The following is a 20,781-nucleotide window of genomic DNA, read 5'->3' on the forward strand; positions in this document are numbered from 1 at the left end:
TGCCCTCGTTCCATTTGTGATCGGGATGTTTACCGCAGCTAGCACAGAGAGCTGATGGTTTTGACTGAGTGAACTTGCGATCTGGATAGCGTGTTTTTCTGCTTTGGCCAGAAGGTTTAGGTTGAACACGTTCTGCAACAGTGGACACTTGAGAGCATGTGACATCATCTCTGACTATTTTCAATTGTTTCTGAGACATCTCATATTGCTGAGGGATTTCAATAGCCTTGGCTAGTGTCAATTCCTCTCCTTTGTCTAATAGTCTCTCTTGCACTCGTTTTTCACACACACCCGCGATAATTGCGTCAATCAACATGTCGTCAGGGTCTGCATATGCGCAATCCATTAACAGTAGGCGTAAATCTTTAACGAAATGGTCGAAACTCTCACTTACGTCTTGTTTCCTCTGTTTAAAACGATGGCGAGCTATCCTCTTATTCTTCCTTGGTCTGATATATTTCTCAAATTTGTCTAACACCTTTTTGGGATCCTCTTTCTCACCTTCAGCCCAGTTGAGCGTTTTGTAAATTTCTCTGCCTTGACCGCCTATCCACGTACCCAGCCAGCCGGCTTGCTGCTTTGCAGTTAGTTCGGATAGTGGTCCATCAAAAACAAACGTGACATGGCTCCGAAAACGGTCGAATTCCTGGTATAAATCTGCAGCCTCCCAGTCAATCTTTGGGTGCTCAAATTGTGCGGAAGCCATGTTACACTTCTGACACCATGTAAGATACTGGAGACAATAAAGACAGCGAGTGAAACTGCACGATAGCTGATCCACGTACCCAGCCAGCCGGCTTGCTGCTTTGCAGTTAGTTCGGATAGTGGTCCATCAAAAACAAACGTGACATGGCTCCGAAAACGGTCGAATTCCTGGTATAAATCTGGTATAAATACCGCCTATCCACGTACCCAGCCAGCCGGCTTGCTGCTTTGCAGTTAGTTCGGATAGTGGTCCATCAAAAACAAACGTGACATGGCTCCGAAAACGGTCGAATTCCTGGTATAAATCTGCAGCCTCCCAGTCAATCTTTGGGTGCTCAAATTGTGCGGAAGCCATGTTACACTTCTGACACCATGTAAGATACTGGAGACAATAAAGACAGCGAGTGAAACTGCACGATAGCTGATTTTACTGAACAGAACGGAAGAGCAGCTAATGCTGATATGTATACAAAAAGCACTGGCGCAGACAACGTAACAGCACGCTCTAGTGGCAACACAATACATTACACTGGCAACCAGTGCAATTTTGTGAGGAGAGGAGTGACGTGTGCCCTTTTCGGCTCGTTAAAGACCACTCTAGCTGCGGCGTTCTGGAAATTATTAATTTGGATCGGGAGTATAGATAAAAGCCCGCCCGCACTGACAATTTATTGGTTGGGTCCTTCAGACACGCAAGGTCTCTCGCTCCCTCTCTCTGCCGTGCGCGCGCGCGCCGTGCCGTGTCTTTGAATTCAATCCTCTGTAGGTTGATTATTTTCATTTCCATCAAACGATGTGGCATCCTTTCATTCATAACACATTACCCAGTCCATATTAGTATAGATATCCAGCATGATATTTTTCCCCATTGAGATCTGATGTGTTTTCAAAGTGTTCCTTTAATTTTTTTGAGCAGTGTATATATATATAAATAGTTGTGTTATTATCTTTCTTTTTCATTGTTTAATTATATTTGTGTAGCCTATGCTTTTCAATGTTTTCCTTTTGAGCTTCAGATCACCGCTGATTTGTCAAGTGTGCTGCCACCTGCCAGCTTTTTTAAACGCCTCTTCCGCTCATCAGAAGTGAGCTGTCGCTATACTGGGCTGGTTGCACTGGGCCAGACTTCCTGCCAGCCACCAGAACAAAATGTTTGTTCTGGTGGCTGGAGTGTTTTTTGTTGTTGTTGTTGTTACATTTAGAATGTGGTAGTAATGTAGGAGAGTCTGCCCTTTTATTATATAACTAATAAACTAATATAGCATATTCTATGTTTTTGCTAAATGTAGTCAAGTAAGCTTTGCTAATACCAGCGCATTAACAAGTTTGTTTCTAAAAACTACTCCAAAAAATCATATTAAAAGTATTACACATGATATTTTTAAGTAAATAGCACATAACATTTTTCACAGTGTAGTCATTAAAATGGCAATGTTTCTTTAGTGAATATAGCTGCGTTGTCTTACTTTTTGGGGGGCAGAGGCCCCACTTTCCAGCGACGTTGTAATCTTTTTCTGTGGAACACCACAGCAGACCATCTTTCCTGCCATCCGCAGTGCAATCAGCGTACCACTTGTCACCAAACTTAAAAGGGAAATGGCATGGTTTCCCACAAGAATTACCACCTGTACTAGATATCTCTGCAAAACATAAATAAAATAAATTAAGGGTTTAAGTTTAATTTAGAATGGTTTAAGAATTTGATCTAAACAACTAAAATGACAATAAGGACACTGAAATCTGTCACCTAGTTTAACAAATGCTAACATCACACAGGTAAATTCACAATAGACATTAAATATGAATGTTACATTTTATCATTATAAAGGGCTTAATGGTTGTCCAAATATCTGTTAGGTGGACTTTTGGTTGTACCTTGATATCCACGAGAACACAAATTTTCTTCGGTCCCATAAATCAGCCAGTGACTCCAAACACCTGTTCCATTAAACAGCACCATATTTTTCTTATCATCATGTCCATGGTTCAGGTGCAGTGGATGTCCCTTCAATCCAAACAAGTTCTCATCTTTACATTCCCAGGCTTGTCTGGGGTTAGATTCATTGCAGGGCTGAAGGATAATTTTGGTCCAGTTTTCGATCTTCTCGGCCCCCAAGCAGAGACTATAAGAGAGGCTGATGATTCGTGAAGAGGAAATCCATCGGAAATGCTGTGCCTTAGATGATTCATCACATGGTGCAGCCTCTACATTAGCACTCACGACTGTCACACATTTGTTTTGGTTCTCGTTGTAGATAAGGAAGGAGCTGGTTTCTGAATGTATGGAAAATGATATCAGACAATGTAAAAGGCAGCACATTACATACTGTGTAAACTTAATAAGCTAAAAAAATTAGATGGTGTGTCACAACACAATGGGAACAACAGGCCGAGATTGATCGTGCACTGAAGTAAGAAATTCTTGTGAGATTTTTTTTATTATGTGTTGTTATATTTTATATTTAATTTTCTTGTCATTAATTGTTTAGTGTATAGTATAGTATAAACACAATCATGCCAAAAAGTACTTTTAAATTAAAAATGTATAGCCCCAAGTGCCTATAAGGGTGGTGCGATGCAGCCTTTTATGAACTTGGCTTTTGCACCATCAGCCAATGAATAAGCACATTCATTGACGCAATAAGATGCAATTGCGACTTTATTTCACGCAATTTTTACTTTATATCTCGCAATTCTGACTTTATAACATGTAATTGCGACTTTATTTCATGCAATTCTGACTTTATATCTCGCAATTCTGAGAAATAAAGTCAGAATTGCGAGATGTAAACTCGAAATTGTGAGATAAAAAGTCGCAATTATCTTTTAAAATGTTTCATTCTGTGGCGGAAACAAGCTTCCATAGCTATCTTACCAGAGATGGAGAAAAATTCTACTTCAGCAAGTAAACGTGTTCCTGTCCCCAAAAAAGTTAGTACTCAAAGCACTTCCCTCCACATTTTCTGCTGTGCATTGTTTATTTTTACCACGCATGCTCACCAGTTATGTGCACCCCTGAGTATATCGCTAGTCACATATTTTGAATTTCATTTTAGCTGTTTGTGCATGTATAAGATTTGCAAAGTTACAAAGCTCAAAGTCTCCCATAAAAATGTACTTTCTATCTAAAAGAGAAGGCAGATCCAGAGCTAAAACGCTTTGATCGAATTCTCCCTCACATACGGTCACGGGTGGTTGCAGGAAGGCAGACGGAGACGAGGATGCATTTTCCAAAACAAAGGTTTAATATAATTAAAGGTGCTCTAAGGGATGTCATGCGCTTTTTAGGCCAAAACATTTTTTGTCACATACAGCAAACATCCCCTCACTATCCGCTAGCTGCCTGTCCCCTGAACACACTGTAAAAAAAACGCGGTCTCTCTGGACACCACAGGCTCCACAAACGGCAACAAAAACAAACTGGGCTCACCCACACCATGAAACACAACAAACAGTGTTCCAGCCAATAACTGGCAAGAAGTATTTGAGGGTGGGGTTTGGGGGTTTAGTGCGCGTACACATGAAGGGGGTGTGGAGGAGAGAGAAGCATGAAGAGGGAAGCATGAAGAAGCATGAATTATGGTTGACACACAACCAAAGAGACGACGTTCCGATGAACAAATTGCAAAGAAGAGGGACAAGGATAAGGGACGAGGATATTAAGGAACGCGCGAAGTACCGAATTTACATCGGAAAAACCTTCGAAAGGTGGTGAGAACTCCGCCGGCAGAAGGGCTTCCAATCCGACTATAGCGGCTACTCAATACAATGATCAAACCGCTGAGAGACTAAGACAGGGACTTTATGCACTTGTGATGCATAAAGTAAAACATTGTTGAAGAATAAACTTTTTTATTGCACAGACCGATGTCTCTTGATGTTACAAAGTTTAGTGGTCAACAAAGAATACATCGTCCCTGCTCACCCCCTCCACCCATCTCAATCAGTGAACAGGTGACTAATATTCACATTCCTACAAAATCCTGTGACCCCCCCACCATGATCACGTGACAATCAAAAACATTACCTCTTTCATGTCTACTACATTCCAGCCCCTAATCATTATCAAATAATGATTACATTTTTATTAGAGACATGAAATTTTCAATTTTAACAATGCATTAACATTTATCATATAAATGTCCATTTCTTCTTCAAAAAATGTTTGGAAAAATCTTGGAAAAAAGTCAAGCCAAAAAAGTGCTCATACTCATATTCAAAGTATTCTTTCCAGTTTATCTTTGTCAAGCTCATAGGCAAATGTCAAAGTCCAAAAAACCCCCAAAAATGTCAGGTAACAAGTGAAGTTATACATCTGCTTCTTGTAGAAGACAGACCTTGGTTATCGGCCTGTCCAGACAGCTGCTTTTAGTCTTAATTTGCACATGGCGCACAAACGCTCTTCTGTCTGGAAAAGTCTGAATTATGCGTCCCATAAGCCAAGAGTTTCGAGGTGCTGTGTTATCCACTATAAGCACTATGTCTCCTGATTTAAAGTTGTGTTTGATTCTGGACCATTTCTGACGTTCTTGAAGCTGCGGTAAGTACTCCTGAACCCATCTCTTCCAGAACAAATTTGACATATACTGGACTTGTTTCCACCGTCTACGAGCATAAACATCATCCTTTTTGAATTCTCCTGGTGGTAAAGATGGTGAAGTCCTTAAAAGCAACAGGTGGTTTGGTGTTAATGCTTCCAAGCCACTGGAGTCTGTGGATGCTAAGGTATGTAATTGGACGACCATTAACAATAGCTTCCACTTCGCAAAGAACGGTGTGTAGACCTTATACATCTAGATTCTGCACCTTTAAGGTAGAATTCAGAACTTTCCACACAGACCTAATTAACCTCTCCCAAGCCCCTCCATAATGTGATCCAATTGGGGGGTTAAACGTCCATTTAATTCCTTTCTGAAGAAGTACATCACTGATTTTACACTGATTCCATTCCTTTATGGCAACTCTTAGCTCATGTTCTGCTCCAACAAAGTTCTTTCCATTATCAGATCGAAGTTCCTTGGCTTGTCCACGTCTTGCAGTGAAACGTCTCAGTGCATTTATGAAAGAATCCGTGTCCAACGGGGATGCCACTTCAATATGTATGGCCAAACAGGTGAAAATTACTCCATACCTTTTCACAACGCTTCTTCTGCTCTTTACCTCAAAAGGTCCAAAATAATCTACCCCAACACGGGTAAATGGAGGTTCATTCAGAGTGACTCTTTCTGATGACAAATCTAACATTTTTTGGCATCCTGGAAGTTAATTCAGTCTTCGACAGATGATGCATTTGGACAAGACTCTTCTTATTGCTGTACTTACACCAGTAATCCAATACTTCTGTCGTAATTTGGACAACATATAATTACGACCAGCATGTCCTACCTCCTGGTGTATGTGTCTTAGGAGAATATCCGAGATGTGAGAATTCTTGGCCAAAATGACTTGATGTTTGGATTCTTCAGGCATTGATGCCCTACTCAATCGTCCACCAACCCTCAAAACATCTTCAAGAACAGGGCAAAGTCCATGAATGTGGCTACTTGGCTTTACGCTTTCACCTCTTTTTAGACTAGCAAGCTCATCAGGAAACATATTTTCTTGTGAGAGTCTAATAATCTCCAATTCAGCAGTCTCAAGTTCTTCTGTTGAGAGGTGAGATTGTTCAATTTGACCTTTGAAAATCAACATTTCTCTTTCCACAGAGATTCTTTGTTGTTCATTTAAATCAGAATGAGCAAAAGCTAGTATCAGTTGTTTCCTCTTCTGACTAAAAGACAAGAGCAGATTCTTAAATCTCAAAATCCAAGCAAATGCTTTCTTTAAACGGAACCAAGAAGAAAAATGATGGATTAAACGTGAAAGCACATCATCCTCTTCTTTGAGCTGTACGGAGTTAACCTCAATGCTTTTCTTGATCTCAGGGTCATCCACTTCAAGCTTCTCCAGTTCAGTGAGATTAGTAGGCCACCTACTTTCATGAAGAAGAAGAAAGGCAGGACCTGATGTCCATGTCATGTTCTTAAGAAACCCGCTGACAGTTGATCCTCTGGAAGCAACATCAGCTGGATTGCTTGCTGTGTCTACATACAGTATCTCCACTGTGAAGCTTGAGAGGCCTTGAGGATTTCTGTCACTCTATTGGCTACAAATATTCGAAATCGTGAGGTCTCATTCTTGATGTATTTGAGAACAGAAGCACTGTCCATCCAAAAGATGGAATCTTGAAGCTTCAGATGCAGTTCTTTCTTCCATAACACATCCATTCGGCTTGCCATGGTAGCAGCAATGAGCTCCATACAAGGTATGGTAACAGACTTAATTGGTGCTACTCTTGATTTTCCCATGATAAAAGCACAATGTACTTGAGAATGCATGTGTAAAAGCAAGTACGTCACAGTTCCATATCCATCCTGGCTCGCATCAGAAAAATGATGCAACTGTGCATTTGTGATGTCACCAAAATTGGGAGGTTTTAAACATCTGGCAAGAACAAAACTTTCCAGATGGTGAAGTTCTTGCAGCCATGTGGTCCATTTTTTAACAACCAATTCAGGCAAGACATCATCCCATCCTGAATCTCCTTTGCAGATATCTTGCAAGATTTGTTTTGCAGACAACACTACAGGACTCACAATTCCCAATGGATCGTAGATGGAACATATCATGGATAGGATTCCTCTTCTGGTCAGGGGTCTGTCTTTGATTACAATCTTGAACTTGAATACATCAGACTGAATGCACCACTGCACTCCCAACTGATGGAGAATCCCAATCCATGCTCAAGTCTTTCACTGTCTTTACTCTTTGATCCTCCGGTATTACGTCTAACACTTGACGTCTGTTGCTCATCCCTTTTGTGAGCCTAAATCCACCTTTGGCACACATGGATACAAGCTCCTGGTATAAGGTTATCGCTTGTTAAACTGAAGTGACTGAAACCAAACAATCATCAACATAAAAGGAATGTAAGATTTTATCCACTGTTTCCCAGTTGAACTGCTCTTTATGATCTTGTGCACATTTCCTAAGTGCAAAGTTTGTGCAGCTAGGAGACGATGTTGCTCCAAAGAGGTGTACCCGCATCCTAAAGTCAACTGGATCTAGACTTAAGTTTATTTGTTTATTTGTTTATTTGTTTATTTAAAAGGATCCCCATTAGCTGACGCCAAGACGACAGCTAGTCTTCCTGGGGTCCAAACAATACATACAAAACCCAATAATTACAATCACAATTACTCCCAAATATATCATATATAAATACACATAAGAGAACAAGAAAAAATAACAATACAAAAAGTACTGATTAAAATAATAATAAAATAATGAAAAACAACATAGCACATTATACAACCTCGCTCAACCAATCCAGACGATATTATGATGTTGAAAACAAATACAGTCTTAGTCTTTTTTTAAAACCAGTTTTTCCCTTGATTTCACGCACCCCAACTGGAAGATTGTTCCAAAACACAATTGACCTATAAAACATGGTCCTCTTCATAGAGTCAGATTTAGGTAGGGGTAAAGAAATCTGTCGACTATTCGCCCCTCTTGTGTAATGTGAATGCATATCTGAATAGTAAATTATATTATCATAAAGAAATTTAGGAGTCCGAGTGTTAATAATTCTATGAAAGTATACTAACATATTAACAGATAGTCTATGCTTGACCATCAGCCAAGCAAGACGTTCATGCATCTCTGCAACACTCGTTCTCGAAGAACAACCAAGAACCAGCCTTGCAGCCTTGTTTTGAGCCACTTGTAATTTTTTTAAATGACTGCTTGATGCAGCAAATCATACAACAGAACAGTAATCTAAAGGACACAAAACCAATGTACAAACAACACGACTAAACAGCTGTGAATTTAGAAACTGTGCACATTTACGCATTTCTGCAACAGCTCTACCCATTTTAGCAGCAACTTTGTTAATGTGATCAGACCATGACAATGTGGAATCAAGCCAAAGTCCAAGAAGCTTCACCTTTTTTACTTGCTGTACATTTTGACCATTTACTTGTATATTCATTTTAGGATTATCAGATAATCTATACTTAGAACCAAATATTATACTCATAGTTTTTGAAATATTTAGAACAAGTTTATTTGTTTTGATCCAGTTATACAATTTGGTAATCTCACAAGACAGAACCTGATTAAGCTCTGAACATGTAAGGGCTGCATAATAAAGAGTAGTATCATCAGCAAACATAGTCAATGTAGCCTTACTGAGTATATACGGCATACCATTTGTAAAAATTGAAAATAACAAAGGTCCGAGGCAACTTCCTTGAGGAACACCACAATCCAGGGACTTGCTACAAGATAATGCACCATTAAAATAAACTCTTTGCGACCTCTCCGACAAATAGCTCTTAAACCACTTGATTGCTGAGGAAGTAAAACCATAACTAATAAGTTTGGAAATCAAAATTTCATGGTCGGTCGATCACATCGAAGGCAGCACTGAAGTCTAGTAGTAGTGTACCCACTAGCATTGAGTTATCAATTGATGTTAGCCAGCTATCCGACATTTGTGTCATTGCAGTGCAGGTGGAATGACCATACCTATAAGCATGCTGAAACATCGTAGTCAAATCATTGTTAGAAAAGTAATCTTGCACTTGCTCAAATACAATCTTTTCCAATAATTTACTTAGAATAGGCAAAATGCTAATAGGCCTACTATTTGGACCACAGAAAGTTGATTTTGTGTCTTTGGGTAAAGGAATTATCTTACCCTCCTTCCAAAGTTTTGGACACACACCACTAATCAGACATCTGTTAAAAATGTGACAGATTGGTTTAGAAATATGTCCAGCTGATAACTTCAACAGCCGACTATCCAAGTTGTCTGTACCAGCAGACCCACCAACAGTCAAAGATCTCAGCAACATTTCCACCTGCACAACATTAACCTGATGAAATTCAAAACTACACAGTTTATCTTTCATAATACACCTTTCAATTAGCTCATTTGAGTTGGAATCAACAGTGTATTTCATTGTCTCTCTAAAGTTAGAAACCTTATAAACAAAATAATCATTAAAATAATTTGCAATCTGTATTGGCTTAGTCAAATAAACTTCAAACATTCCACATTCTCTTACTATCTGTACCACTATCGTCAATTCTCTTCTGAAAATATTTTTTCTTTTTCACTCTGTTCACCTTGGTCACCTGATTCCTTAAAATGCAATAAAATTTTCTGTCCTCAAGAGAGTCAGAAAGAACCGCAACCTTTTTAGCCTCTTCCCTTTGAGCCATTAAGCTCCTTAACTCAGTATCAACCCAAGGAGCACTTTTGGCTTTAACTGTAAATTTCTTTAATGGGGCATGATTGTTAACAACTCTCATAAAACAATCCATAAATAAATTAAGGGATGCATCCACATCATCAATGTCACTTATCAAATTCCATTTAATATTATCCAATTCATTTAGAAAACTCTCCTCATTAAATACCCTATAAGATCTTTTCATAATGATTTTAGGACAGGCTCTAGGTAGCTTAGTTCTCCTGGAGACAGCAATACAGTTGTGATCACTAAAGCCAACTGTTACAGAAACGGGTGTTGAGCACATATCAGGATTATTAGTGTAAATATGATCAATACATTTTGATGTTAAAGATCCTGTATTGTTACTAGAAATTCTTGTTGGTTGATCCATTAATTGAGATAAACCACAGGTGTCTGTCATAGTTTTAAGCTTATTCTTCAGAGGACAAATATCAGACAGCCAATCAATATTTAGATCACCCAGCCAGTATAGCTCTCTGTTTTCCTCAGTCGCCTTGTCTAGCATATTACATAAACCATTTACATACTCTATCCTGGCACTAGGTGGCCTATAACAACAACCAAGAATAATCGGTTTTAAATGTGGAAGTTGTACCTGTAACCATAACACTTCAACATCATCAACCATTAAGTCATGTCTCAGTTTAACAGGGAAATGATCCCGTATATAAATGGCCACACCACCTCCAAACCTGTTTCGATCATTTCTATAAATTTAAAACCCCCCTATATCAACATCTGAATTGTCTATGAAGTGATCCAGATGAGTTTCAGAAATCATAAGTATGTCTATTTTGTTTAATTGCAAAAATAAAGACAGGTCTTGAATTTTGTTCCTTAGACTACATATATTAATATGTGCAAGGATTAAACCTTTAGGTAGTTTATTTATACTGGTCATCTTAGTTGAAGGTAAATAAGTCCTATATTATAATCTAGTTGAATATCTTGTACCCTAAGTTATTTTATCATCATCAAGTAGGCTACATACATACAGTACAAGTCCTGCACACAGACACACATGCATGTACACAAACATATATAAAATTGAGCTTTAAAGCTCATTAGGCCAATAACTGACTTTGTCCAGCCCTTGGGGTGATGATCAGTTTATCATACTTCAAACTCACTTTATCACCTCTCTCTCTGGCAGCTTTCACCTTCGGCCACAACTCTTTCCTCCTCAGTTGCACAGCTTCAGAGAAATCTTCATTAATGTAGATCCTAGTGCCCTTTAATTTCTTGGCAGAAGAAAGAATCAGCTCTCTATCTTTAATGCGAAGAAGTTTGACAACAATTTTCCTTGGCCTTCCCCTCTCCTGAAACTGACCAAGTCTCTGGGCACGCGCAAAGCTTTTAACCATTGCATCCAATTCCTGCTTGGAAGTAGTGATGTTTGTCTCAAATGCCCTTATCTTTGCCTCAATCTCAGTGCATCCCATCTTCTCCTCTTCAAACTTTGTTTGGGTAAATTCCAAGCTGGTCTTCAGCTCCTGTACATCTCTGATAACACCATCCAATCTTTTGTTAGTTCCATCCATGATCAGCTGAATGAAACATTTGAAGTTATCTTGCTGCTGCAATAACATATCTTTATAGATCCCTCTCTGCTGCTCCATCAACCGGGAGAGTACACTCATTGTGACAACTGCATCCTCCTCACAAGGAGATGTTTTAACATTTTTAGGAGGCATAATGTGTCTTACCTGGATGTACCAGAAGTTGATGAAAGTTGCAAATGTTGATGGTGACAGATCTGTTTGTCAAGGTCCTCGTAGGCCCAAAAGCCCATCAACTTGGGCTACAGCACAAGCTCAGCGGATAGTGGAAATATTGTCCCCAATATTGAGACGCAATTTAAATAAAATGCAACTTGAGTCAATTAACCACTAAATTTGAGAATACCAGAAAGGATTCAGTAGATTTTTGTTAGATTCTAAGAGGCCAGGTTCTCAGAGAAAACTACTGGCAGTCCCCATTGGTCCACCAAAGAAACCTTAACAAATCAACATCATCAGCTGGTACTCTTACTTGATGGAACATTGATTCTACATCTGCCATGATCACCACTGGTTCTTTCCTAAATCTTGTTATCACTCCAATGAGTGAACTGGTAAGGTCTGGTCCTTGCAAGAGTACCGCACAGATTTTTTTCTTTGTAGGATGGTAGACACCATGATGTGGAATGTACCAGATCTTTCCATCACTACGTGTCATATCATCTGCTGGTACTTGCTCTGCATAACCTTTGGAGACCATATCCTTCATGAAGGCTTTATAGTCAGCAAAAAAACCTGAATCTTTTTGAAGTTTCCTCTTTAGATGCAAAGCACGTTGTTCCACAATTCTTCGATTGTTTGGCATTTGAACTCTCTTTCTCAGAGGTAAATCTCATAATGCCATCAAAAAGTTTGGCAGAATGGATCACCATTTCCATGAATTTTTGATCTTCTTTTGAATAGCCAGTTTGTTCATCTTGGCTACATTCTGGGAAGTCCATTTTAAACTGCTGTTGCCATATGTCTTCCAAATTCACAACTGAAATTCTGTTGACAGTGACTTCTGGCGGAGCACCATCCATTTTGTTCTCACTGTCTCCAGAGAGTGGGCCATTCACAGTCCATCCCAACATTGTCCTGATTGCATATGGTCCATCATTTGCATATGGTCCATCATACTACACCGACATTCAGTTGCTTTGTTTTTGCAGAACAGGTAAATCCATTTTTCTTTCTAAACTGACGTTCATGTTCGCCAAACCAACACAAGGATGTAATTAGCTAGAACTATGCAGTCAGCGTTAACTTTGAATACAAAATACTGGTGAATACAACATATATGTTTCTATCAGCTAGCGATCAATCTCTATTGTAAATGATCAAGCAAATTCACAGTAGGGTGACAATTTGTGTGAATGATGTTTTCATCCACTGTTTGTTATGAATTTAAATGTTCATTTATAAGCTATTGACAACTTTGACTAAATTTGTTTATAACGCCGCCGTTGTTTATGCTCACTGGGAAACGCGAAGCTAACGTTATCTTGCTATTATTGCGTCCTTGTATGGGAGCTATAGTTATAACCTCAGGTTGCGAAACAATTTTAAGATAATGTTTCTCTTTTTCTGCATTCTGTTCTGCAATATATAAAATCATTTATCTAACTTGGTGACATTACACATTGAATGAAGTATCAGTAAAACTTAACTTTGTTTGTAGTGACTACTTTGGCTTTCCTTTATGCCGGAAGGGAGGGGAGGAGGGAGGAGACGGGATGAGGAGGAGGGAGGGTCTAGCTACACTGTAGCCTCCGTTTTGTTTGACAACAATTCGAATGTCAACAAGAAGTTACGTCTCCCGGCATCGCTTATAGCACCTTTAAACACAGGACAGCAGAACAGGTAGCAACACTAAATATAACGGAGATCAGATGAAGACTGACATCTGGGACAGACACAGGTCTAGGAACATGAACAGTTCTTGGGGCAGGAACAGGTCTAGGGACAGGAACAGGTCTTGACGTGGCAGCAGACATCCTGGCTGAAGGCTCAGGTGGCGGCCATCTTTGCCGAGGGCTTGACAGGCATGACGTGAAGAAGCTCTATAAGGGTGGTCTCGGCAGGACGAGACTCTGAAAGGGTGGTCTTGGCAGCTGCCGGTGATGGTGGTTGTTCTCTGGATCGAGACGCGACGCTTACCAAACACCTGCTGATGGCTTCCCTCCATTTCAGTCCATCGATGTTTGGGAGGTCGATGGCTTGGCGGAAATTGGCCCCAATCCAGAAAAGCAGCTTGAGGGTTTCATTGTTGAGGGGGCTAGTGATGGCTCGACAAACAAAGTTCACCACAAAGGTGGTTCTGTCACAGGTGGTTGCGGACAGAAGGACAGGTAGCAACACACTGAATATAACAGCAATCAGACAAAGACTGAAAGAACAGACAGAACTTAAATACAAACACTGATTACACTGATTAACAGAAAACAGGTGATGCATATGATGATGATGATGATGACTAAACAGGTGATACAACTGAACTGATAATGACCGTGACCATGGAAACGAAGGAGTAGCGGGAAAAGAACAAAGGAAAACAGGAACAAATCAAAACACAAACCGAAAGTCCAAACATACACAGACATGTGACACATACGTCACTATGTGGAAATATTTGTATATGCAAAGAAAGAAGGTGTGGCTTCAGTTGTTGTAGTAGTGCTGTCATCGCCATGCCGTAAGACGCTGTGTTTCTATGCAAAAGCAACAATATTCCAGAACAGTACAACCAAAAAAAATGTTTTACGGAGGACAGTTTCCTAAACCTGTGAGAGAGTACAAGGCTAAAATAACAATTCCAACTTTTTTTTTAACTATATTGCACTTTGCAGACGGTCCCTTCGAAATTGTCTCTCATCCACCTGCTCATAGAGATCCATTTAGCCTATATTATAAAAGCTTGTTTTGAGGAGAATTGGGTTGTAGCTCGTTGTCTAGGTTACTGTGATTGTAAAGGTGTCGTTTGTGTTTTAACAACGTTTAGCTCAAGAATAGGGAAGTTCGAATAGCCTATGTGAATATTGCCAACTTCACCGAACTCCTTGAGTTAAGCACTGACTGCATTTCTTTATATTTGAGTCCAAGTTCAAACACTATGAAACACTCCATTAACGTACGGAGCTCTGAAACACTGCCAGAAGTGTCTGTCCGAGGTCACAACAGGTTTTGCGTGGGAGTGCAAATAACTTTGTGAGGGAACACAAAAATTGTGCATGGGAACGCACATATCTTTTTTGTTGGGGGAACACAAAAGTTTTACGAGGGAACGCAAAAGATTTGAAAAAAATAAATAATTATCCCATCCTAAATTTTTTCCACCACCACGTCCCTTTAGGGGCTCCGTACATATTAGATCCTAAAAGATACTGCCCCAGTGTCAGCTTTATTACCTTTTTTTGAGAATGCAGGCAAATATTTCAGTCATGGTTCGTCTCAATTTTTAAATGCACTTTAAAAAAAAATTCTTAAAAAAGAACCCTGACAGTAAATGGTATAGATTAAAGTCAGTAGTCGATGCCATTGAAGGGTAAACTGTTGTACCATTGACCGGTGAATGGGTACAAAAACACAAATTATATTGACCCATATCCTTTAAAGTATTTTGAAAATGAAGACTAAGATTAAAGTAAGATTAAAGTGATTAGATCGGATGACGCACCTGTCACTGAAGTAGTAGTAGTATGCCATGCATCAGGAGAAGCTGTACAAACATACAGAAAAATTATATTGATGCTATCCATGTAGAATAAAAAAAATTACACATGATATTTTTAAGTAAATAGCACATAACATTTTTCACAGTGTAGTCATTAAAATGGCAATGTTTCTTTAGTGAATATAGGTGTGTTGTCTTACTTTTTGGGGGGCAGAAGCCCCACTTTTCAGCGATGTTGAAATTTTTTTCTGTGGAACACCACAGCAGACCATCTTCTCTGCCATCCGCAGTGCAATCAGCGTACCACTTGTTACCAAACTTAAAAGGGAAATGGCATGGTTTCCCAAATGAATTACCACCTATACTAGATATCTCTGCGGAACATAAATAAATGAAATTAAAGGTTTAATTTTAATTTAGAATGGTTTAAGAATTTGATCTAAACAACTAAAATGACAATAAGGACACTGAAATCTGTCACCTAGTTTAACAAATGCTAACATCACACAGGGAAATTCACAATAGACATTAAATATGAATGTTACATTTTATCATTATAATGGTTGTCCATATATCTGTTAGGTGGACTTTTGGTTGTACCTTGATATCCACGAGAACACAAATTTTCTTCGGTCTCATAAATCAGCCAGCGACTCCAAACACCTGTTCCATTAAACAGCATCATATTTTTCTTATCATCATGTCCATGGTTCAGGTGCAGTGGATGTCCCTTCAATCCAAACAAGTTCTCATCTTTACATTCCCAGGTTTGTCTGGGGTTAGATTCTTTGCAGGGCAGAAGGATAATTTTGGCCCAGTTTTCGATCTTCTCGGCCCCCAAGCAGAGACTATAAGAGAGGCTGATGATTCGTGAAGAGGAAATCCATCGGAAATGCTGTGCCTTAGATGATGCATCACATGGTGCAGCCTCTACATTAGCACTCACAACTGACAGACATTTGTTGTGGTCCTCGTTGTAGATAAGGAAGGAGCTGGTTTCTGAATGTATGGAAAATTATATCAGACAATGTAAAAGGCAACACATTACATACTTTGTAAACTTAATAAACTAAAAAAAAACTAGACTCTTTTATATATTTATATAATATTAAATTAAAATATTAAATAGAACGATAAATTAACATTATTGCCCGGTCAAAAAAGTTGTTTCTGTTCAGAACGATTAAACTTGATTTTATTTTTGTTTATGTTCCTGTTAAAATTTCATTCCTTTCTCAGTTTTGTTTTCGTTCCTTGCAGGGCTACAAACTGTTTTCAAAGTATAATTAAGTTTTCTAAGTAAACTTGGCTTGTAGTTGTGTTTTCTCTTTTGATTGAGTAGCCTATTACGTTTTTCACATAGTTTTATATACTGTCTTATAAACTTACATTGTTTGAAAAATGAAAATATTTATTTATAAAGAAAACAGATATGTTATGTAGTCACAGGTATGTGAATTTTTGTGCAGTCCACTGGTAGTATGCATAGGAATTTACTTCAAATCTACTGTACTTAAAGGTATATTTCAAGTACAAAAATGAATAGCCTACATAGGAACATAGTAGTATACTTTAAAGTGCAAAAATAATATATAGATATAAAGATGCAAAAATAAAAAATATATATTTTTTAGAAGTTTAGCTTAAGTGTCATGAAAACTTTCCTTGATGAATTTTCCTTGATCTTTTGACATATAAAGAGGTCACTGTGCTATAAAAACAGGTTATGAATGTAACCAGGGTTCCCTGAGAAGGGGAACGAGACACTGCGTCTAGGACGCTAATGGGGAATGCTTCTGGCATGTCCAGTGTCTAAAGCACGTGTCAAAACACTACAATTACATTGGCCAGCAACAGCCTATGATGTCACTACTGGTGTGAGTAGAGTATAAATAGGGCACCTGTAGTACACGTTATGCATTTCTTGTCTGAGTGAGACGTGGGCAGGCATGCCTGAAGCATGGCAACGGGACGCAGTGTCTCGTTTACCTTCTCAGGGAACCATGGTTACATTCGTAACCCAGCATGTTCCGTTTCGAATGGGAACAAACAAATTCCCATTCCGCCATTCTGAAGGAATGAGTGCCGAATGGCTGACATAAGTCAGTGGCTTCAACGGGCCTGATCCGGATTCACAATTCCCCGTCCTAGCAGTACTCACCAGCCGTCGTCATGACTCCATTCCCTAAGGCCAGAAACCCTGGCTACATATAGCTTAGCTCAGGGCCTGGTATTCAAAGAATATCTAAAAGGGAATATTGCCAAGGATTTAAATACACACCTCTGACGAGTGGAGGTCTCCTAGTAACACTTAGGGGAGCCTAGGGGAAACCTAGTAACACTTAGGGGAGCTCAAAGAGCAGAGACCTCAGCAAGATGACTCTCTGAAGCGAGAGAAGGCGTAATTGCATTCTACGCGAAGGACTGCTTACCAAAGAGCCTCAAAGGAGACTGACAACTCGATACTGCTATCCAGGCGGAGCTCTGGGGGGGAGGCCTCAGCAGGATGACTCTCTAAAGCGAGAGGAGACCTAGCAATGCCACCTTGAAGACAGTTAATCAGGGAGGCTCAGATAAGAGCATACAACCCAGTCCACTGTCTCCACAGAGTTCTCAGAGCAGAGGCTTCAGCATAACGACCCTTTATAGCCAGAGGAAGGATAGCTACACTCTACGCTTAAAAGACTCAAAGACCACCTCACCAAGGAGGCTCAGAGAGAACCACACAATTTGTACCGGTTATCTAATGTGGAGCTCTGGGGAGCGAAGGTCTCAGCATGATGACTCTCTAAATCGAGAGGAAACCTAACAACGCCTCTCTAAGGGTAGTTCCAGGGTGGTTCTCAGGTTATGTTGGGAACAACCCAGCAAAACCACCCCAATTGAGCTCTAAGAATGGAGGCTTCTTCAAGCTCAGCAAGACGACTCTCTGAAGTGAGAGGAGACCTAGCTACAATCTACACCAAGAACTGCTTACCAAGGAGGCTCGCAAAAGGGGAGCGGGGGCCGCAGGATTACTCTCTAGAGCGAGAGGAGGCCTAACAACACTCCAAAAGATAGTTCCACCAAGGAGGTTCACAGAGAGCCATACCACTTGATGTTATTGCCTATAGCGGAATGATCCTGAAGTCAGAACAAGCCCATTACAGGGAGCGGTGGACCTTGCCCAAAAACGGGAAGGTTCTACTCAATGCTCATCCTAAATGACCAATGGGAGCTACCAACTAAGGCTACAACCATTGCAAAACCTATAATATGATTTGGTCTCTAGAACTCTCAGTGGTGCTTTCGCTAATAGACTGCCTAATAGATTTATTATTTATGCCACACAGCGATTTTCACTTGATTGTGCTGCACATATCAGAAGATTATTACAGAGGCAGCTGACTTTAATGGAGGAATTTGCAGCTTTAGGGCCTGCTCACATATCGCGTCTTTTGCGCACGCAAGTTCGTTATTTCAAATGTAGCCGCGCGGTATGCGCGCTCATAATGGAAGCGACGCGGTCGCGGTGCGGCGCGCTCGTTTTTTCCAAGCGCGTCCGCGCCGCATCGAGATAAAAACATCTCAACTTTTCAGAATGCCGCAAGCGCACCGCAGGTCACGTGACAAGAACCAAGCTTAGCAACGACAGACGCCTCCGAAGCGCAACCACCTCGAGCGCTTTGGAAAAAGGAGAACGCGGCGCGCCTAGCGTTTTCGACGCGTTTTTATGCGCGATATGTGAGCGCCGCCTTACTTTGCAAACTAGAATTCCTGTTCATCAAGAAAGTGAGAACCAGACCTGTTAAAAACCTAAATATACTCGAATCAATTGAAAAGTGTACTATCCAAATAGTAATAGAAGATGTTGCTGTTGTAATGATGACAGGAGCACACAGCTGCTGCACACAAAAGTAGTTTCTGTTCCGTGCTCCGGCACGGTTAGCGATCACACTACATGCGTACCGCGCCCGAACCCAACTGAACCGTGCTCTGGCCCACCTCTTCCAAGCTTCCACCTTCTAACCGCGCCCGGGTACGGTACGGAGCGATCACACTAGTCAAACGAATCAGACTTTGGGGGTCAAACGCGCTCGGGCACGGTTCAGATCGCCTAGTGTGAGTACACCCTGAACCTAAGGGCTAAAATCAGAGTAGAAAATAAGCTTTTATTTTTAAATTATGACTATATTAATAATAATATATTTTTATTGTAAAAATCTTACTAACATTTATGTAATTTGTTAAAATAATTTATAAAATAAAAACATAATTCAGTACACAACCCCTTTAAAGGTGTGCTAAACATGAATAGTGCTCATAAACGGCTGTTGAGATTAAACCAAATAGAGACTTGGAATTGGAAACAGTATTCAATAAGTAACAATTAAACACTTGTTAACTATCATAAACTCTGTATACTTGTAAAAATGCAAACGTAATAAATTATTATTCTTATATTTATAGTTTATTATTTTTAATTCTCTCCATATGTTCCCTCCAAAATTGCATATAGGTATTATTGCTGCCCTGAAATATTTTTTTTTTACAGCTCAGATAATCTTATGATTAAAAAAAAGGTGCTTCATGAACATTATGAGCTCAGCTTAGTGTATGCCATTGCCACCCAGAAAAAGGTACAAAAGCTGTCACTGGGGCAGTCCTTTTTCAAAAAGTATACATTTGTTCCTAAAGGGTGCGTGTTAGTTCCTAAAAGATACCGCCCCAGTAACAGCTTTGGTACCTTTTTTTAAGAGTGCAGGCAAATATTTCAGTCATGGTTCGTCTCAAGTTTTAAATTGCACTTTAAAATATTTTTCTTAAAAAAGAACACTGACAGTATATTGTATGGATTAAAGTCAGTAGACAATGCCATTGAAGGGTAAACTGTTGTACCATTGACCGGTGAATGGGTACAAAAACACAAATTATATTGACTCATATCCTTTAAAGTATTTTGAAAATGAAGACTGACAAATTAAAGTGATTAGATCGGATGACGCATCTGTCACTGAAGTAGTAGTAGTATGACGTGCATCAGGAGGAGCTGTGATTAGATCGGATGACGCATCTGTCACTGAAGTAGTAGTAGTATGACGTGCATCAGGAGGAGCTGTGATTAGATCGGATGACGCACCTGTCACTGAAGTAGTAGTAGTATGACGTGCATCAGGAGGAGCTGTGATTAGATCGGATGACGCATCTGTCACTGAAGTAGTAGTAGTATGCCATGCATCAGGAGAAGCTGTACAAACATACAGCAAAATTATATTGATGCTATCCTTGTAGAATAAAAAAAATAACTGAAAAGTGTATAGATTAAAGTTAATGCACCTGTTGTTGTATGGTAATCTGGGTCCCATGCATCAGACGCATCTGTACAAAAACACAGCAAAAAATTATATTGACTCCTATCCTTACACATAGTTGATAGACAAAATCTGAGGCAGAGAAATGTGATCCACTTACTGAACGCTGACCAAAGGACCAATAAAAGGATATAAAGCAGGTTCATACTGTCATAGATTAGAGAGCTACAGCTTTCTGAGACACATGCGGGGCAGAGACTGGGTTT

At 39.7% G+C, this 20,781-nt stretch overlaps 1 protein-coding gene across 1 annotated transcript in view; it reads right to left on the reverse strand.

The window, feature by feature from the left end:
* The window catches only part of LOC311066609 (uncharacterized protein), a 34,059-nt gene extending 13,278 nt beyond the window's left edge, over positions 1-20,781 (reverse strand). The window contains exons 1-8 of the mRNA XM_084087888.1: positions 20,676-20,781; positions 20,541-20,582; positions 20,344-20,451; positions 15,825-16,223; positions 15,425-15,598; positions 15,228-15,269; positions 2,581-2,979; positions 2,172-2,345 (exon numbers count right to left, since the gene is read on the reverse strand). Of these exons, the coding sequence (XP_083944014.1) occupies positions 2,172-2,345; positions 2,581-2,979; positions 15,228-15,269; positions 15,425-15,598; positions 15,825-16,223; positions 20,344-20,451; positions 20,541-20,582; positions 20,676-20,721 (1,384 nt within the window). The 5' untranslated portion in view covers positions 20,722-20,781. The remainder of the gene's footprint in view (positions 1-2,171; positions 2,346-2,580; positions 2,980-15,227; positions 15,270-15,424; positions 15,599-15,824; positions 16,224-20,343; positions 20,452-20,540; positions 20,583-20,675) is intronic.

The sequence above is a fragment of the Abramis brama genome (assembly GCF_963993115.1).
Source record: "Abramis brama genome assembly, chromosome: 16".
In the NCBI taxonomy this organism is placed as follows: domain Eukaryota; kingdom Metazoa; phylum Chordata; class Actinopteri; order Cypriniformes; family Leuciscidae; genus Abramis; species Abramis brama.